At 40.1% G+C, this 20,000-nt stretch overlaps 1 protein-coding gene and 1 pseudogene across 1 annotated transcript; one reads left to right on the top strand and one right to left on the bottom strand.

The window, feature by feature from the left end:
- LOC138008830 (uncharacterized) overlaps positions 1 to 2,141 on the bottom strand; it is a 9,127-nt pseudogene extending 6,986 nt beyond the window's left edge.
- Positions 2,142 to 4,572: 2,431 nt separating this feature from the next.
- LOC138008829 (rab9 effector protein with kelch motifs-like) lies at positions 4,573 to 15,435 on the top strand. Its single transcript, XM_068856120.1, has 7 exons — positions 4,573 to 4,907; positions 6,907 to 7,059; positions 9,828 to 9,986; positions 11,216 to 11,365; positions 12,175 to 12,327; positions 14,415 to 14,510; positions 15,220 to 15,435. Exons 1-7 carry the CDS (start codon positions 4,694 to 4,696, stop codon positions 15,342 to 15,344), a joined length of 1,050 nt encoding a protein of 349 aa, XP_068712221.1. The 5' UTR covers positions 4,573 to 4,693; the 3' UTR covers positions 15,345 to 15,435.
- The last annotated feature ends 4,565 nt before the right edge of the window (positions 15,436 to 20,000 follow it).

Below are 20,000 nucleotides of genomic sequence, written 5' to 3'. Positions count from 1 at the left end.
ACAGTCACAAGCAAGAACCACAGCATGTTAACAGCTGAAGGAGATGAGCGAAAGGTTGCTCGCAATTCTTCTCACTTTAAGAAGTTCCTCTGAGATGTGCCAGCTAGTTCCCTCAGTGATATGGACATGACAAACCCCCTCACATCTCCTGTGCTAGCACGTCAAAAGGAAACTGGCTCAGTGTTAGTGGACCCCAGTGCCAGGACCCCAGCTGATCCACAACTAAGGAGGTCCACACGTGTGTCCAAACCATCCATGAGGCTCATTGACGAAATATGATCAAAGACTTTGATTGACATTGTTGTTGTGTTTAATTGTTTTGAACTCTAATACTATTCTCATGAACATCATAAGGTCTGTGGAGTTAAGAATAGAGTATAATATTTCGAACACTTACCAGTGATAGTTTTTCTGCATGCATTTTTATTATTTTATTTGCATTTTTCTTTTGGGTTAACGTTAGATTTCCAGCTAAAGGAAAGGAGAAGTGTAATGTTCATGTCACGTTTTGTGTGACATTCAAACCGCGTGCTCTTACGTCAGCAAGGCATGATGGGTTAGATGTAAAAAAAGACAGAGTAAAACTGTTACTTTCAAATGGCCACTGTGTATTCCTCATTTTGACTTAGTGTCTCGTATGATCTCCTTTTGTGTTCGATAAAAGTACATTACAGTAGGCACCATTCTTAATTTTTAGCACGTGGCATTTACCCCTGCAAACCTCCTTAGAGTCCCCCCAAATATCCCATCCAGGCAAAACCACTGCATCGGCTTGGTTTTATCTTTGCCTAAACTATATTTCTGCAGCTGCAACTAACAAACATATCTCCCATAAGCTGCTGAGCACCTGCGGGTGCAACACCCTGATCATGCCTTGATTTCGAGTCCGAAAAAAAGAGCCAATTTAGGATGCTTCCTATTGCAGATTCCATTCACCATTTAAAGCATTGCATCTCAGAACTAATGACTGATATTCATCCACATACTGCCTCGTTTGTTCTTCCATCTTTTGTAGTCTTTCTCGTTCCTTTGATCTTTAAAATCTTTGATAATTCCTTGCATTACGGTATTGACTGCTGTTGACCTCACTACTGTATGACATGTTGGGCATTTTTTAAAATCACCTATGCAAATCTTGCAATATGTGTGTCCACAGGGTATAGCAGCCATTGGCGTGTGTTTGGGCCCTGTCAAATGTTTTTCACAAAGGGGGCACAAGTGACTGGCAATACCTGATTCACCGTCGTCACTAACACTCCGCTGACGTTGTTTATGCTCAGTAGAGGGTTGTAATGTCGCCTTGAGCCTCTCAGCAACAGTGTCTGCTAGTGCATTAAGCATATCAGAAGATAACTCAGGAGTCTTCAATTTTGAACTATCATTAGGCAGCATAATTTTTATGTTATTTCCAGTACTACATGTATCTGCAGGGTCATTCAAGAGAGAATCCTCATCAGTTTCATCATGCTTAATATCATCACCATGGTGATAACTGTCATGATTATCATCACCATGGAGACTTAAGTTTGATTTCACTGATGTCCTTGATGAAGGCCTTAATTTATTATGAAGTGTTTGTTTACTTGATGAAAGAAGCTTTTTTGAGACACTTGCAGAACTTGGATTTTCATAACTTGATGGCACATACTCCTGGTTAGTTTTCACTTGAGTATCATTGCTTGCTTTCATCCGAGAGGAGCTGGGATTCCTTTTGTGTGAGCCGGTGGCAGAAGGTGGTCTTTTGACTAGCGGGTTATCAGACTTTGATATCTACGATATCACATTAGAGTGGTACGGTCTCTCTGTGGTTCAGGATACAACGGTTTTCTCCTGGGATTGCTGTGAGGATTTCTGTTTGCAGCGTTTGCCGAAGAAGAACCAGACATTGCTGAACGTGTTCGAAACTTCGGTACATCAGGAAGAGTAGAGTTATCTTTGTTCACAGATTTAAGTTTTTTTGTAGCAGTCTTCGATGCTTCTCGCTCCTTCATCCACTGGCTTAGTTTTTCACGAAGTACCTTAACTTTTGAAGCTGTTTCTTCTTTATTTTTGCCTGTTCTGCTAAGTGATTTTGTCTTAAGTTTCTTCACTTGTAACGACATATAATCTTTATCTCTTACTGTGGTGACCAATAATTCCGCCATCTTGTTTTCAAGGATAAATTGAGAGGTTACCAATTGAGTACAATTAGAAAGCCCAAAACCTCACTTTCTGGGGAGGAGTAACTACTTCAGAGACAAAAACCTAAAACGTATTCAATAATACACAAAAATGGGCGGAAATTGGGTTTTATCAAGCCATTTAGACAGGAGAAGTAAGTTAGTTCTTTATCAAAAAGTATTTCCTAAAAGCACTCTTATATCTCATTTAATCATTTGGAATACTGTTCTGTCACCACCCCCTCCTCAAGGTCATTAACACGTCTTTATTTGCATAGTTATCTCGAATTTTCGGTAACTACTTGGTGTAGGCACTCGTATAGTGGTCCGGAGTAGTCACTCATATAGTGGTCCCAGGGAGCGTACTTCACTATACTTAATCATCCCTAGCCGTAACTAAGCATCCCTAGCCGTACCTAGGCATCCCTAACCGTACTTAAGCATCCTTAATCATCCTTAGCCGTACTTAAGCATCCCTAAGCATACTTAAGCATCCTTAATCATTCCTAGCCGTACGTAAGCATTCCTAACCGTACTTAAGCATCCCTAACCGTACTTAAGCATCCTTAATCATCCCTAGCCGTACTTAAGCATCCCTAAGCGTACTTAGGCATCTTTCTTCATCCCTAGCCGTACTTAAGCATCCTTAATCATCCCTAGCCGTACCTAAGCATCCCTAGCTGTACTTAAGCATCCCTAAGCGTACTTAAGCATCCTTCTTCATCCCTAGCCGTACTTAAGCATCCTTGAAAGGAAAAGCAAAGACAGGCCTACACGGATTCCCAATGTGGTTTTTGTGGTTGCGTCGCATTTTCAGAGCCTTCAAATTATAGTTTTGCTCTTACAAGCATGTGGTTTAGAGATTTACCTCTTTTGTAAGATATGATCGGAGGATTTGTAAAAATTGTTTTCAGCAGAGGCTGGTTTTCTATGAAACTCCAGTTTTCCATCACGATTTATTTAAGTTTCTTTACCGCAGGGTGGTATGTAGTGACAAAAGGCAATATTCTCTCAGCAGTTTTATGTTTTTGCGGATTAAGAGCCGATTGTCTAGAGTCAAAGGTGACCTCTGACGGGGAACTTTCTATATAGGGATGCTTGAAGATGCTTAAGTACGGTTAGGGATGCTTAAGTACCGCTAGGGATGATTAAGGATGCTTAAGTACGGTTAGAGATGCTTAGGTACGGCTAGGGATGAAGAAGGATGCTTAAGTACGCTTAGGGATACTTAAGTACGGCTAGGGATGATTAAGGATGCTTAAGTACGGTTAGGGATGATTAAGGATACTTAAGTACGGTTAGGGATGCTAAAGTACGGCTAAGGATGATTAAGGATCCTTAAGTACGGATAGGGATGCTTAGGTACGGCTAGGGATGAAGAAGGATGCTTAAGTACGGTTAGGGATGATTAAGGATGCTTAAGTACGCTTAGGGATGCTTAAGTACGGCTAGGGATGATTAAGGATGCTTAAGAATGGTTAGGGATGCTTAAGTACGACTAGGGATGAAGAAGGATGCTTAAGTACGCTTAGGGATGTTTAGGTACGGCTAGGGATGAAGAAGGATGCTTAAGTACGGTTAGGGATGATTAAGGATACTTAAGTACGGTTAGGGATGCTGAAGTACGGCTAAGGATGATTAAGGATCCTTAAGTACGGATAGGGATGCTTAAATACGGCTAGGGATGATTAAGGATGCTTAAGTACGGTTAGGGATGATTAAGGATGCTTAAGTACGCTTAGGGATGCTTAAGTACGGCTAGGGATGATTAAGGATGCTTAAGTATGGTTAGGGATGCTTAAGTACGACTAGGGATGAAGAAGGATGCTTAAGTACGCTTAGGGATGCTTAAGTACGCTAAAGGTTCCTTAAGTACGGTTAGGGATGATTAAGGATGCTTACGTACGGTCAGGGATGATTAAGGATGCTTAAGTACGGTTAGGGATGCTTTATATATACGGCTAGGGATGAAGAAGGATGCTTAAGTACGCTTAGAGATGCTTAAGTACGGCTAGGGATGATTAAGGATGCTTAAGTATGGTTAGGGATGCTTACGTACGGCTAGGGATGAAGAAGGATGCTTAAGTACTCTTAGGGATGCTTAAGTACGCTAAAGGTTGCTTAAGTACGGTTAGGGATGATTAAGGATGCTTAAGTACGGTTAGGGATGCTTAGGTACGGCTAGGGATGAAGAAGGATGCTTAAGTACGCTTAGGGATGCTTTAAGTACGGCTAGGGATGATTAAGGATGCTTAAGTACGGATAGGGATGTTTAGGTACGGCTAGGGATGAAGAAGGATGCGTAAGTAGGCTTAGGGATGCTTAAGTACGCTTTAGTAGGCTTAGGGATGCTTAAGTAAAGTTAGGGATGCTTAGGTACGGCTAGGCATGATTACGCATGAGTAAGTACGCCACCTGGGACCAGTATATGAGTGACTACACCGGACCACTATATGAGTGCCTACACCAAGTAGTTCTCGGATTTTCTTTCGACCCATAGAAAACCATAGAAAGTACTGAATTTTAGGAAACAAATGGAGATTCTTCCGATCCTAGAGGCAAAGAATTCTCCAAAACCAAATTTATGGTACGCTCTTTCTCCTGAAGGAGAAGGTCCTTGCATTAGAGTCGGTCATACATGCACCTATTTCGCTGAAGGCCAAGAGAGAAACCAACAAAGGCGTGTTATGGTAATTGGAGGAGCAAATCCTGATGGATCTTTCGCCGATGTACATGTGCTGAGTCTAGGTCAGATGACTATATTCGTTTTTGCAAATTGATTTTAGGGCTATCGTCAGGTGAGAAGTGGCTGTGGCAGAGGTTTATTCAGTTGGCCTTTCACCCGTTGTCAAGTAACTAGCTTAATAAATCCTTTCAAATTGGAGGTGCATGACAATGAAGAGCCTGCAAACTAGTGGTACACTTTGTCGATGAAGAACCCAGATTACTCGCTCACTCACTCACTCACAGTCTTCATTAACATGTCTCAGGTGTTCTATCTCCTCAATGCGCAATTAAATTGGGGACATATTCAGGCCAGAACACAATACCTTGAACTGTGTCCCCTGCTCTTATCAAATAGTGTATGGGTTCTTTAACATTACACAGAGTTGAAAGTCTGACCATTTAACCCATAATTTGACTCCCAGGGGTTCCCCATTGACGCGTACAATTGTCTGGTGTTAGACAGTCTGGCCGGTTTAGGCCGGTTTGGACGCCAAAGGGTTAATGGGGACATAGTTTTTCAGTGAGTGATTAACCCATTGACTCTCAGGGGTTCCCCATTCACGAGTAAAATCATCTGGCATTAGACAGAGTAAAATACTAAGTATGGCCAGTTTAGGCAGGTTTGGACGCCAAAGGGTTAAGTATGAAATTACCAAGGCTGCACTTTAAAGACCTCACAACCTCCTGCGTGCTAGTCTGATGCTCAACCAACTGAGCCATGTGGTCCGTGGTTAGATAAACAACCTAGCTCCCTAGGATTTCTCATAGCTTATAGGTAAAGCATCCAACTGATATTACCAAGGATGTTAAGGTTAAATCCTACCAAGAACTCTCTTAGTTTCAGTTGTTGTTTCACTCATTACCAAAGAACTTACATAATTATCATTAGTCCCAGCAAAATGGTCAAACATTTTTTGTCTTTCCTGGCCATTTGTATACTCGAGTTGCCTAACATAATCTTTACACGCAACTTATGTGTCTGTCATGTCATTCATTTGGCCGTGTTAGTTGGAACTAAAGAAAGTACTAGCATTTTATTGGTTTTGTTACATGTACGGCTGTAGCTCCTATTGATATCCACTAGATTGTGATTAATTTGGCCCCAATTGTTCAAAAGGCTGGATAATTTTTTACAGTAGATCAGTCACTATCCAGAGTAAACAAAAATATACTCCATGTTAAATGTTAGCTTAGGTTTTTGTTGAGTGCCTTTACCTTGATCTGCTCGGAGTGGATATTCTCTGTCGAGCAAATACTGATGTCTTTGTGCCACAGATTGAAATTGTTGGATAGTGACTTCAGTGTGTACTGGATAAAGTTATCTCATCTTTGCACATTTGGGGCCTGCTGGACTACCCTCTCTACCTTTTGAACAACTGAGGCCTGGTTTTAAAATGGAATGAATGACATCATATAAGGTGCGTCCTCTATCTGAGACACATTTGGGCAAACATTTTTTAGCTTGCATCTGCCTTCTCTCACCTGCTCTATCAGCTACTCTTTCTGCACCCCCATCTCCCCACATCCTCGGAGGCACTGGTACAGATACCAGTCCTCCACCATTACAGCTTCTGATGGCACACCCTAGCGGTCAATGGGCAATCTCCACCCTCCACACTACTTTGAGGACTATCTACTGTCATAGAATGCCCTCTTGAGCCCCTGTTTTCTTTTCTTATGACAGTTGTACCATTTGGCATTGTTGTTGTGTTAATTCATGATATTACCTAATTAGTGAACCAAATGCACCTTGGCAAGCAGACTCTGCTGGACACCACGCACTGGTGGTTCAATTGGTTGAGCGCACCGGTGCACGCACCCGGTGGCTGTATTTACCAATGCGCCTTTGCTCTAGTGATGTTATTCTCACTGTAGATAATCTGTCCTCTTTTCTCAGATTGTGTTTCTGTTGACTGGCGATAATTCAAGACATCAATGAGCAAAACATTAATTAATATGATGCTTTATTAGCATAACTTCATGTCATTTATTTTTATTGCTATTTATGCTTTACTTTTAGATAAATTCCTTTGGAGCTGCCCAGAATGGGAGGGTTTCTCTAGTCGCTATGAACATTCAGCATTTATACCTAGCTGCTGTCAAAATAAAGTTTATGTATTTGGTGGAGCCCAACAGGCAACAAACTTGAATGATGTCCAGGCCCTTGACCTAGGTACTTTACACACTTTAAACTAGTTCTGATTTTATGGTTTCTAATAAGAATCCAGAAATAATGGTACATTACAAAGTGCAGACATTGTTTCTTGCCCTCGACAAAGTATGGTGGCATTATTTAAATGAAGAATCAGTCTCTTTACACAGTTTAAAATACAACACGAGAATGAGATTTAGGAGTGATATAATAAGATGTGACATTAGTGAGACACCCATAGGGAAATTTGTGAAGTTAATGCTTACGTCACACCGAGATGTTGGGTGCCCAGGAACGTGAGGGCTGTAATGGCCAACCTCAAGACCAAGTAGTTAAGAACAACCAAAGCCTGGCCTACCCGCAACCCAGTGTCCAGCCCTACCCACCAAACCTAGTCCCAGGACTCCATCACACTGATTCAGAACTGGAAGAACAGTGGAGAACCTACTATGTACAGTGCAGCTCAGAGATAAGCAAACCAAAATATATGCAAAAAACATGCATACGCGAAACGCTTAAACTCTTAAAAAATAAACGCGGATTCACATCAACACATATGCAAAGAGGCTCATTAGCATTTATGAGCTCTCCTATTGTCTTTCATCTGTTGTCTAATGTCTTTGTTTACCCTCAATCGTTTCCAGTGTAGTGAATGAAAATAATTTGCGTGTTCGCTGGTCAGTGCGTCATTAAAAGAGCAAAAAATATGTCCATATGCTTATTCTAATGGCACAAAGTTCTTCTGGCTGGTTATTTGAGCCAAAAAAATCATCAAGTTTACTTTTGGTGAAGTATAAACCTATTATCGGCAAACGGCACACAAAAACCTTTTTAACATATACCATACACAATTTTAGGCGCATCAAAAGAAATGCGTATACGCCTATTGTCTGCGTTAATTTTGCATCTGCGTTCGCTTATCTTCAAGTGGCATTGTACATGTAGTTAACATGTCAAGTAATTTTACAAAGGGGAGATGAGGGAGGGGACAAAAGAAAATACATGTGAGCTATACAAAACACCCCGTACACTGACTCGACGAGCTCATGCAAGGGCGCACTTTTAAACTGTATCTGGATATGGCTGACCCAATGAATGCCGGAACACCCTGACATCACACCCAGAGCAGTAAAGCAACACCTGAAAATGCCAGAATGCTAATGGCCCGTCAAATTCATGCCAAGCAATGAGTACACTTGCTTCTTGTCATTGACTGAGTTAATTAAATTATTAAATAATTATCTCTTTATTAATCCTTATAACATAAACAGCAAAGGATTCAACAATAAGAGTTCCAGAGCATTATCATGTAATGAACTTTAGAGCCAAGGGGCTGTGGAGCTCATATAGGTACCATGTTTGTGAATTGCATGATAACAATAGGTATTATTATTTTGACCATCAAGAAGCGGCTGCAATTTGTGCCTGTATATGCTTCCAGTCCACTGGGGGTAAATTGATCATTGTAAAGCGCCTTTGAGACTTGTGATAAAGGGGCTATATAAATGCACCACTTTACTTTACTTTACTTTTACACCCAATCTGAGTTGGATCGTCTATATCCTAGACGATCTGAGTCGGGTCAAGATGACCATCTTCGCCATGTTATGGTAACTAATTACCAGCAGAAAGATAATAACCTCGCTATTTCAACGAAACACAATTTAATCAACTGTAAACAACTGGATACAACTTAACTCGAGCTAGCGAATGCTCTTAGTACAATGGCACTACAATTAACTAAATACTTCTCTATGCTAATCTGACCACAGGCAAAGCACTGTCCTTTTCTTTGGCAAAATCTCCTGAAGACTTCTTTCACAGTATCGCACTACACGGAAACCAACTGTGGACTTGACAGCAGAATGTCAGAATCACACACGAATGGGAAAATCCCTTCACTTGTCACTTGTCACACAATATCACTTGGAAATTACAAACAGGGAACAAAGTCCCGAGTCACAACAACAACAACCACTGACTGAATAGAGAGCTGCTTATATAGCTATCCGAAGAGAGTCTAGAAGCTTCCATAAGTTACCATTTACAGCTATTACAATAAGCTCTATTTTTAAACTATTTTGAAACTGATGAGTCACAGTTCTAGAAAATTCCTAAAACAACACATTGCATTACATTGACCTTTCTGAACTTTCCAGGTAATTCCAATCCTTGTAACAGCTAATACAGGTCGTGTCACCGGAAGGCAGGTCACACAAAAGGCAAAGTAATAAACCTTCCTCATTCTTAAAGTAGGCACACAAACATGGCAGTTTCTGCACCCTCTGATTTGGATCAACTTGACCTGTCTTTACGAAAGTTGATCCATCTCACCAGAAGTCCGGATCGCAAGTTACAAACTTAAGATAACATGTGCATAGGGAGGGTAGAAAATCTTGACAGTTTGGCTCCATTTCATTGACACAAGTCAACCCATCGATCTGCCAACATTTTCTACTGTTTCTCATTGGCATTCTTGCTCTTGCAAAGTGACCTCTTGTAACATGTACCGACTTGTGGAGAGATGGGTCGAGTCGGGTAGAGTCCGATAGACAACTCAATTCAAGTCAATCCATCAACATTTTCTACCTTCCCTATTTGCAATCTTGTTAAGTTTTGTAAGTCTCTCAAAAGCCGACTTCCTGTAAGACAGATCAACTTTTAGAGAGGCAGGTTGACGCCTCATAAACACAAGTGGATAGGGTCAAGTGCATGCGCCATAATCCAACTCAGATTATATGTATTGGACAACCCTCCATTTGACTGAATTAATTTTATTCAATATTTAGAAAAGGGCTGTTGGAAAGCAGTGAAGACGAGTGGAAGTTCACCATCTCCAAGAACATGTCACTCCATGGCATCAGTCGGCAATAAGTTGTATATCTTTGGAGGGGGATTAAATGGTCCTGATCCTGTTCCAGATACCACAGTTCATGTATTTGATGCTGGTGAGATGAGATGATAACAAAAAAAAGTACATTATAAATGTTAAAGTAATATTTTCTAGCCATATGTAAGACAGTAAATCGAGGTTATAAGCAAACACACTGGCAGAAATGTTCATGTTTCTTCAAAGAAGGCATTCTTATGTGGTCATGTATATTATATACTGTGGTTCAAAATTTCCCTTGGTTTAAAATTTTTCAAACCAGTTTAATTATGATTTTTCTCTGTCTAATATTCATTATCATAATCTGACACAAATGCAAAAAGTCAGAATTGAACTAGTTTGAAGAATTTTGAACCAAATATAAAATTGAGCCATAACCTATGCAACACCCAAACAAGAAAAAGAAAGAAAAGAGCAGCAGAATGAATGTCCAAAGAAAGCTAGAAAGCTTACAACTTTACAAGACCTCCTAAATAACAGGAAGTACATGTTGTATAAGTGTAAATTCCTAAAGGTCAAGCAATAAACATATACAATGTACCACAAGACCCAAATTTTTGAAAACAACCAAAGTGTGTTATTAATTTTGCTGAGCCAATTCAGTTCAGACAGCTGGTTTACTAGCTTGGTGGGTGGCAGGTACAAAATGCAGGTCACAGGGCACAGGTCACAGGTCATTGTAGAAAGTATCCTAAACATTCATAAATGCTAACCTTAGGCCTAAAAACTTTTCTTTAGGCCTAATTAGGCCTAAAATTAGCTTTTATGAATGTTTAGGATACTTTTCTTTAGGCCTAATGTGACCTGTGCCCTGTGACCTGGGTTTTGTACCTGACGCTTGGTGAGACAAAGAATACATGTAGAATTATTTCTGAACATTGCTGTTGAACCTTGCATGGGACCCTGAGTCACCAAAGTAATTGATGTCAATCAGCCAGTCCAGTGTATTGAAAAAAGAAAGGTGCTAGGATAGAATCAATCATAACGTGAAAATGGAAAGTTATTAAATTGCATTCCTCATTTTCAGTGTGAACCCTAACCTCCCTCAAGATAATGGAGAATTATTCTTTGAAAATTCTTAAGAGCTTGGCAAAAAATATATGTTGAGGCATTTTCCTAGTGGTTTGGTTATACAGAAACTCATCAAACTTCAAGGCAAATTATTTTCCTCATACAGGGAAGCATCATACTAAGCTTTGTGAACACAACTACATGTATGATCTCTCAATATCCCTGACAATATTTTCCCAGATATATAAATGTTTGTCTGTTGTTTTGTTTTTGCAGAGGATAATTGTTGGAACCAACCAGAAGTTACTGGGCATCCACCATGCTCTAGGCATGGTCATGTATCTGTTGCCATAGGAACAGACATTTACATTCATGGAGGAATGTCTGGAAGAGACATGTTTAATGATCTTTACAGATTTAATACTGGTGCGTGGGTTTGAGTGTTGATCATGTGCAGTGGTGGGTGGGATTTCAGTGTTTTACACGTGATTGTAATACAGACAGACCTATAAGCCTGGCCTGGCCTTCTTTTTGCATTTTCAAAGTAACTGAACCTAAGTTTGATGCTGAATTGAATTATTACTCAGATGCCAACCATTTACCTTGACCAATACAGCCTAGATAAGTACCAACAGGAGTAAAGTACCAGTAACTATAGGGGCCTCTCTGATTATGTTCTTTCCTCATTAGCATTTCTCTGATTTGAACCCGATATACCGCGTAATTTCAGAGCAATGATGCTTTGAAAATTCAAAATTTTACAAACAATGTATGGGATAATTAGTGCTTTTGCCAAGCAATAATTTATCAGTTTTTGATGGCTAACAACTGGAGCATCGTCAAAACCCATCATAAAGGCTTAAAACTGGAGGTTTAGGTTTACATTTACTTTTTTAAGTCAATTTGTAATTTAAGCATGATGCCCTTCATATGTAATATATACAATACACAAATCTGATGCAAATATTGTATGTGACTTTGTCAGCATTCAAGTGTTAATGTACACTAGGTATTTTGGTGATTCAAGACATTGTAACAGGGAAGATCAGAAGAAACGTTTATGTAAATGAAGGAAAATATGTAGAGGATATAGAAATCGATGGATAAAACGTTTATTTTGTTTTCCCATCATGAAGTATTAATGAGTTTTATAAGTTCATGAAACAAGAGGTAAACAATGTTGTCAGCAAAGACTCCGATATAGAATGAATGACACTAAATCTCTCCTGTTGCAGATAATCTCTCTTGGAGCAAATTAGAAACAAGTGGCGAAGCACCATCATCAAGAACAGCTCATGCAGCAGCATGTGTGGGGAAACTAATATATATTCACGGTGGAATGAGTTCTGTGGGCGCTGCACTTGATGACCTATATTCGTTGAATACTGGTAAGTGTTTTTGATAGTTTTATAATTGCAGTAAATTTTGCTATTCATTTGTACATGTAGGTAGAACTGGGCTGAAAATAGAGGGTAAGGGAGGCGCGAACCTGAAATTTTGGTGATACGGTAGCTCCAATCTTCATCGAAGTTTTGGGACACTTGTACCTTTTTTACTGTAGTTGTGCCGTCCTAATCTGTTGTCGCCAACTTTTTCTTCCCAAGTCCTGTCCCCTTACTCCTCCTGACAGATTTCCAACAGGTTGCCTAGAATGACGTTCACATTGAATGGGAGGAGTTAGTGGGGTCATCCAAGAACTGGCTGATATTTATCATGTCATAGATCATGTAACAGATTGGCTCTTTTGTAAGTGCTGTGCGAGCAGCGAAGCCACAAGAGGATTTTGGGCGGGATAAAAAGAGCCTATATGCAAGCCACCCCTTTTTGAATTCCGTCCCTCGGAATGTGAGATGTCGTAAATTTGCATTGTGTCAAAAAACCAGCTGATAGAATCAACGAGAAGTGTCAACAAACATGATTTGAAATAAACACACGTGAGTTTCGTTGTAAATACGAACCTTTTTCATGGCAAGCGTCAGAACTCCAACGAAACTTTTAAATGTAGGTAAGGTAAAGTCTGCTACGAGCCTAGAAGGCCCATCAGGCCAGCGCTTGTCTCCGGTTTCTGTAACATGAAGCGACTAGGAGTATTTCTACTCCCCCCTGGATGGGATGCCAGTCCATCGCATTAGATGGACCAGCATTAGATTCGCCGGTACCCATTTTTACACCAGGGTAAAATGTGTTTCCCAAGAACACAACACAGTGTCCCCGGCCAAGACCCGAGCCCAGACCACTCAATCCGGAGTCGAGCGCACTAACTGTGTGCTCACCGCGCCTCCCAACTTTCAAATGTAGCAAGCCAAAATTGCTGCGTTTGTAAATGCTGTTTCAGTGTGAAGTCGCGTATCTTTTGAAAATCTGCACTGACAGTAGAAAAGCGAATGTGCGAAATGATTGGATTAAAATTTGTAAAATCATCAAATTTATCGCAGCACCGATAAATTATCAGCAAACGCAAAATTTATTGCCCTAAACTGGCCGAAAACTCTTCTCTTTTTCAGTATTCTTGTAAAATGGAAAATCCCGGAGTTCATAGCTTATCTATACGATTGACAACTGCAAATAGTTTATACGTGTATCTTACCCCCTTAACTTGGCTGATGAAAACAGACAAAGAGACAAGGGTAAAATGGAGCTTATTGCCGATAAGCTTTCCGTTTAGAAGTCCAAATTTCCACAGTCTGGAATTCATCTAGTTTTCCGGATGTATCTTTTAAGATCCGTTTGAAGTCCCTAGCACTAGACTGTCGAGTGCCTGCTCCGCCAATACGAATATTATTTGTTGAAGACTGCTTAAAAAATATTTTACGTCCTGAAGAGCACTACACCTCAAGCCCCGCGAATTTCCCTCCTCTATTTGGTCTTGCATTAGGCTAGCCAGTGGACAAAAAACTTCCGATAGCCTTTTGAGTTTTACTGCAGTAGAAAACAGTTGAAAGATAAAACGTTTTTCCATAACCAGTCGGCATCACTGCGAACACGGCCCCGGCTGTCTTCAAGTATCTTCAAGTAGGCAATTCACTACTTTTTTCTGTTCTTTCTTTAGCTAAATTGGCATGCTAGATTTTACAAGAGAGCTCGCAAAAAGCTTCCATAACAGTTGCCTCAAACGCCACCAGAGTTTGATTTAGTGTTTTTCCCTGGTTATCGCAGGTTTATAGGCGGCTTGTCATCCCATGTCACTTTTGACAAATCGGCTTTGCATGCAGGCTCTTTTTTTCCCGCCCCAATCCTTTCGCGGCTTTGTAAGCATGACACTTAAGCAAGATCCTGCTCGCAGGCTATGGATTGGCTTGTTTATTTACAATATAAATGGCTGGTTAATTATTTCCATAATCTCACTTTTTACCAAACCCCTACTTTAGCACAAGCTCTTGAAATTTCTGAGTTTCGAGACAGACTACTTTCGACCTCTCTATAATGTAATATGTGATTTATGCTTCTTGATAATTCAGTAACTTTATTTTTATAGAGGAATTAAAATGGACGAAACATGCAACTGATGGGCCAAACCCAGCTCCTCGACTTGACCACACCCTATGTACAGTGGAACTTTTAGTGTCAAAAGGTAATACCTCTTGGTTTATCGCATTCCTTCATGAAAACTTAAAAGTCACAAGGTGTCAAATTTAGAAATTCCAAGAGAATGAAAATGTAATAAATCGAAAGTGGTTCAGCGTTGTCTGTACTCTTATCGACAACGATATTCATCATCATAGTGGTCAAAATGTTGTGGACTCACTCGAATCAAGTGGTTCGTTGATCTGTTCCCGAAGTGACACCAAAAGTTGGCCTGGACCACCACTTTCCAAGTTGAAAGAAATGTTCATGTGACGTGCAGGTCATAGACGATAGAGTGAAGTGTTCCTGTTGAAGCCACATGAATTTTACAGTTGTCTATTAGAGACATTAGTTGCTTAAATTGGCCAGATAAATGTCAAGATCACGTAACACTTTCGACCTTCAGAGTTTTCATTCCACTTCAAAGGGTGTGACCTCCAGCAGGAATTTATTGGGTACAATACTTTTAACATTGCTTTAAACAGTGATCTTTGTGTTGGAACAACGCAGCATGTCAGAAAAGTACACGCACACACTCCACGTGGCTCTCAAGTCCCCAAAACATAGTGGGTTAAGTCTTATTGTTACGCTGTGCGTAACAATATGGATTTTAGATAATCATATTGACATATTTGATTTCAAAGGCAAAAACCAAATGTAAGGATGTCATATTTTGTACCCTAATCTTGTTTCGTTTTATTTGTATTTTTATTTAGATAACGATGAAAGTCTGTCTGTTGAAGCTGACAGTTTATCTACTCTGTTAATGTTTGGTGGAATGGATACACAGGGAGAGATTTTTAATGACTGTTTAGTTTTGTTGCCTGTTGCTGGACAATGATACAGATAGCAACAGGAAAATTAATATTATTCTTTTCCAAGATGCTGCACACTTCTTTGAAAGGCTAATATTAAACAACTGGTGCTGCTAACAGGTTTGATAAACTTGTGCTTTTCTTTTGTAGCAAAAAATTGAACCAAATGAAATGGCCTAAACTGATTTTAATTTATTACCCCCCGCCCCCCCCCCCCCCCCCCTCCAACAAAAAAGAAAAAAACGACAGAAAATTTCATTTTAAAAAATGGCAAAATCGTTGCTACGTGTTGCAGGTCACAAGAGATCTTTAACAACAACACAAATTCTAGTTTTTCGTTAACAGAATAGGCCATTTCCGAGTTCATATCTACCTCCTCTTCAAAGCGAGTGTAAGTGCAAAGTTTGTGTTATTTGAAAATTGCTTTCATTCATAAGTAAAATATAACTAATTTCTATCACAAAAACGTCGCACTTAAACTCGCTTTGAATAGGAGGCAGATGTAAACTCGGAAATGGCCTATTCTTGTGAATTATGACAGGGGCAGATCTAGGGGAAGGGTGCAGGGGATGCGTACCCCCCCCCCCCCCGTCCACCTTCCCGAGGAGACTGTACAAAAACCGTTTTGTTTTGCAGACGACAGTGAAACAAATTGCCTACATGTTTTTTATTTATTTGTCATTAAAACTTTTTCGGTGAGATCAGGAGTTCACAAGAAAAATTTAAAAAAAGCTTATCGATATATGAATGAGTTAACTGGCCTTTCAGTATTTGCGTGGCTGGAGTTGGCCAATTATTATTTTCTGTCAATCATGTCATTTCGCTAACTTGAGGAAAGTGATAAGGTTTGCATCCACAAAAAATATCATTTAGGGGACATGTTTGATGTTGTCAGCCCTTTCAGTTTCTGCCTTGAGGGGTTTCCTATCGACAAGTACAACGAACTGAAAGGGTTAAAAGAAAATAACTCCTTTACTCCTGGGCCCGGTTGTTCAAATTGCGAGTAACACTAATCCCAGATTAAAAATAACCAAGGAGTTACTTCCCTACTCCCAAATACTGTTCAACGTTGATATTCGGCAAAACATTACATTAGAAGAAATCAATCTTGAAATTGAAACAAAATAAGCAAAAGAAACTTTAACCAGAAAGTTGAAAACATTAAACAAAAGCTTACGCTAATCTTGGATTAAGTTAATCGGCTTTCGAACAATTATTGTGCCCTGGGGCCTGTTTCTCGAAAGTCCCGAAACTTTATGGGCCATTTTCGGGTGTCACAATTCCCTTTGTATCTCAAGAACGGAGAGGATTTAAGTCGTCAAACTTCACAGTCACTTTTCTTTTTGTTACCTTGAAAACATGTTAAAAGATCGGCTTTCCAAAACAAGCGGCTGGCACTTTCACAAATGGCTTTTCGGGCCCGAAAAGTTTTCGAGACTTTTGAGAAACGGGCCCCTGGAAACTACCCTTGTAATCACAGGTGACCCATGCCAAACACATAATTCGAATGCTCAGTCAACAACGTTAACTCCATTTACACTACAGGAAAAAAACAGCAAGGCGAGGATAAAAATCGGCAAGAGTAGCTAACATTCTGGTAAGGCAAGGATTGTTTACACAGTCATGCACTTTTTCATCCTTGCTAGGTTTGTTTTAGGCAGGGCTATTTTGCTCCAGCCAAGGCATGCGCATTTTGCCAACATGGCGTCGGACTTGACGTCAGTGACCTCCTTGCTACGAAAAACAAACTAAGCTGAGGAGAAACGAACGGCGACAACGTGGAATAAAGAAACAGAAAAGGGAGGAATTGAGGACGAAGGAGCGTTTAATGAGATACCGCGACTGCCGAAGAAAAACACTGTTGCTTCTCATGCTGGCGATGTCGACACTGATTAACTCTCCAAGGCAAAGGAAAATTGAATGGTTTCCTCAGCCCAAAGGTCCATTAACCTTCCTTCCTCCTCGTCAGTCTACTTGCCTTTCTCTGCCATTTTAAAACTACTACCACTTCTGAGAGTGCGTTTAGAGTTGTGACGTGCGCGGAATGGTTAAAAACTCGGTTCCAGGCAAGCAGGAACGTTCACACGTTCTTTTAAAAGCGCAAGGTGCCGGTGTTCGTCCTTACCTTACCGATTTCTTCAAAAACCGGTCAATCTCTAAACGTGGACTCAAAACCGAAACTTAAATTGGCACGGCAACGCAACCTTTGATAGTTTACACTACGAAATTTACCCTTGCCTTGCCTAAAGTAAAAATTACATTTGCCAGCTTTCATCCTTGGGGGTTACCGTTTTTTTCTGTAGTGTAAATGGGGTTAACGTAACGATTTGTAGGGTTTATGTGGAAAACATGAAATGCCGAAAAAAATCGGCTAATCCTAGTTTACAGCGACGAAAATAAATAAAATAAACTAAATGAAGGATAGAAGCAAATTTCAAAACTAGCCCAGAAAACCTCATATCGACACAAGGACACAAGGTGAAGTTACGGTTTATTTTATTTATTTTCTTCTCCGTAAACTAGGATTAGCCGATTTTTCTCGGCATTTCATGTTTCCCATATAACCCCTACAAATCGTATACGTTGACAGAGCATTCGAATTACAAAATTTTTGGACGTTAAAATTTCGGACGTTTAATTTTTTTATCTCATGTCGGACAAATTTCGGACACTCACAAGGCGTGAGTAGATTTACGCCTATAAAACATGAATATAGACTGAAACAGCATATGTGAAAAGTGATAATTTTACTACACCCTCAAGATTTTACAGATACACCGCCGAAAAAATAACACAAAAATTCATATAATCGGAAAATGATTTCTAAGGCGTCTTGGGGTATAATCGTATAATAGGAGAATGATTTCAAGAGCGTCTTATGTGAAATCGTAGAATAGGAAGAATCGTATATTCGGGGAAAGGAAAGGAAAGGAAGTTTAATTATTTAAGTAGTGTCCAGTCGTTCTACCCTGCGAGCAGAGTCTCTTTCGATCTTCCTAGATAATTCGGGAAGAGGAAAGTAGACTCTGCTCGCAGCCTCCACATTTCGCATTGAGCATGCGTTAAAAATTTAAATGTATTCGCTGTCAGTCATGCGTGACCTGTAGCCACAAAAGCACAAAACGAAAACAAACAGTCGGGATATTTTCCAACAACTCTGGCAAACACACAACAACCAAGGAATCACTTCATTGGAAACTCAAGATAGTCCATACTCTTAAAATGCCATTTCATTTTTTTACTGAAAAATTTATAGGTTTCTGTAACACAAGTTTCTGTAACCGACACACATAGGAAAAACTCATGGGAATTCTAACAGTTAAAATTGCCACGCTGTCGTAAATTTCAAAATATTGATGACGCGTGGCGATTGATCATGCGCAAAAATTAAAAAAACAGGTTTGACAAGTCGAAACTGGACTGACTCATCCAATTCTTTGGATGAGCGGCAAATCAGAGAATGTGGAGGCGGCGAGCAGAGTCTACTTTCCTCTTCCCGACTTATCTAGGAAGATCGAAAGAGACTCTACTCGCAGGGTAGTCGTTCTAGCGCTGGAGCACTAACTGGGGACACTTTAAACTGAAATCAACAAATTCTGAACGCAAAAAATCACATATTAATTTCTAAAGCGCCATAAGGTGATTCCTTAGCCCAGGGGGGGGGGGGGGGGGATTTAGGAATTTCTGGGTGGGGATGTGCCGCTGGGACCCTGTAACCCTTAGCCTATACCAGAGCTAGTTCAGCTGAATTTTGCTACCTTATACTAGAGTAAACTCCCACCGATTTCCGTCTAAATTCCGATTCTTGACAGTTAATAATATCCAGAGGTGTTTCATGATAGCCATTTATTGACGCTGTTGAGGCTGAGTTACGTAAACTTAAACTTTGCCAATTTGAATTTTTTATATTCTTGAGTGGGAGTTTCTGGTTTCCTTAGTCTTGATAAAATCTTCAACCGACTGGTCAGTTTCGTGAAAAAATGATACCCTATTCTAGACCGAAAGGCTGCGATTTATATACTCTATCCTAGAGTAAACTGCTTGAAAACCCGGCATACCCTTCACGGCGGCACATACCTATATAGTTCATATATGGCAGTACCCCCCCTGGGTTCCTTAGTAATAGAAGGTTGTCTAAGATTTTCTTTAAACTTTCTTGATTGTTCCCTACATTATGGTGACTCGAAATATGCAATTAAAAAACTAAGTCACCGAGCTCGTTTGGGAGATATAACTTGCCCGAGTTACTCATTTAATTAATCTTCATTGCGACTTCATCTATCGAGGACAAGTTTGTTCCATCGGTTCACGCTACGTTTGTCAGGAACAGGAAGCACAGCGTTGATGTAATTCTTGAAATAACAAAATAGGTGTATTGTATTGTTCAAAAGGAATCATTTAATGTTCGTTTTATGACACAGGCACACGTCATGAGCACTGACTACAGATATTCTTTGGGTACGTGATCTCAAGGAAACAATTTTGTGTCCATGAGTGATGGCTGCGAATACTTTTTTCCCTGTTACTTTTTCTTCTGACGTAGGTTTTGTAATAACGTTTTACAAAACAAAGAGGAGGAGTAAGAAAATTAAATTATGCCAAAAAAGGGTAGGTCACCAACCTCGTTTAGGAGAAAACTGAAAGCAAACCGAGCTCGACCCCTCGACAACTAATCTCCCCGA

This window comes from Montipora foliosa, chromosome 6, assembly GCF_036669935.1.
Source record: "Montipora foliosa isolate CH-2021 chromosome 6, ASM3666993v2, whole genome shotgun sequence".
NCBI classification, from domain to species: Eukaryota; Metazoa; Cnidaria; class Anthozoa; order Scleractinia; family Acroporidae; genus Montipora; species Montipora foliosa.
This window is presented reverse-complemented; position numbering and strand designations above follow the sequence as displayed.

Coding starts and splice junctions, on each gene's coding strand:
- LOC138008829 (XM_068856120.1), top strand. CDS start 4,694: ATGGAGATTCTTCCGATCCTAGAGGCAAAGAATTCTCCAAAACCAAAT. Junction 12,328..14,414: donor CCTATATTCGTTGAATACTG/GTAAGTGTTTTT, acceptor TTATTTTTATAG/AGGAATTAAAATGGACGAAA. Junction 14,511..15,219: donor GGAACTTTTAGTGTCAAAAG/GTAATACCTCTT, acceptor ATTTTTATTTAG/ATAACGATGAAAGTCTGTCT.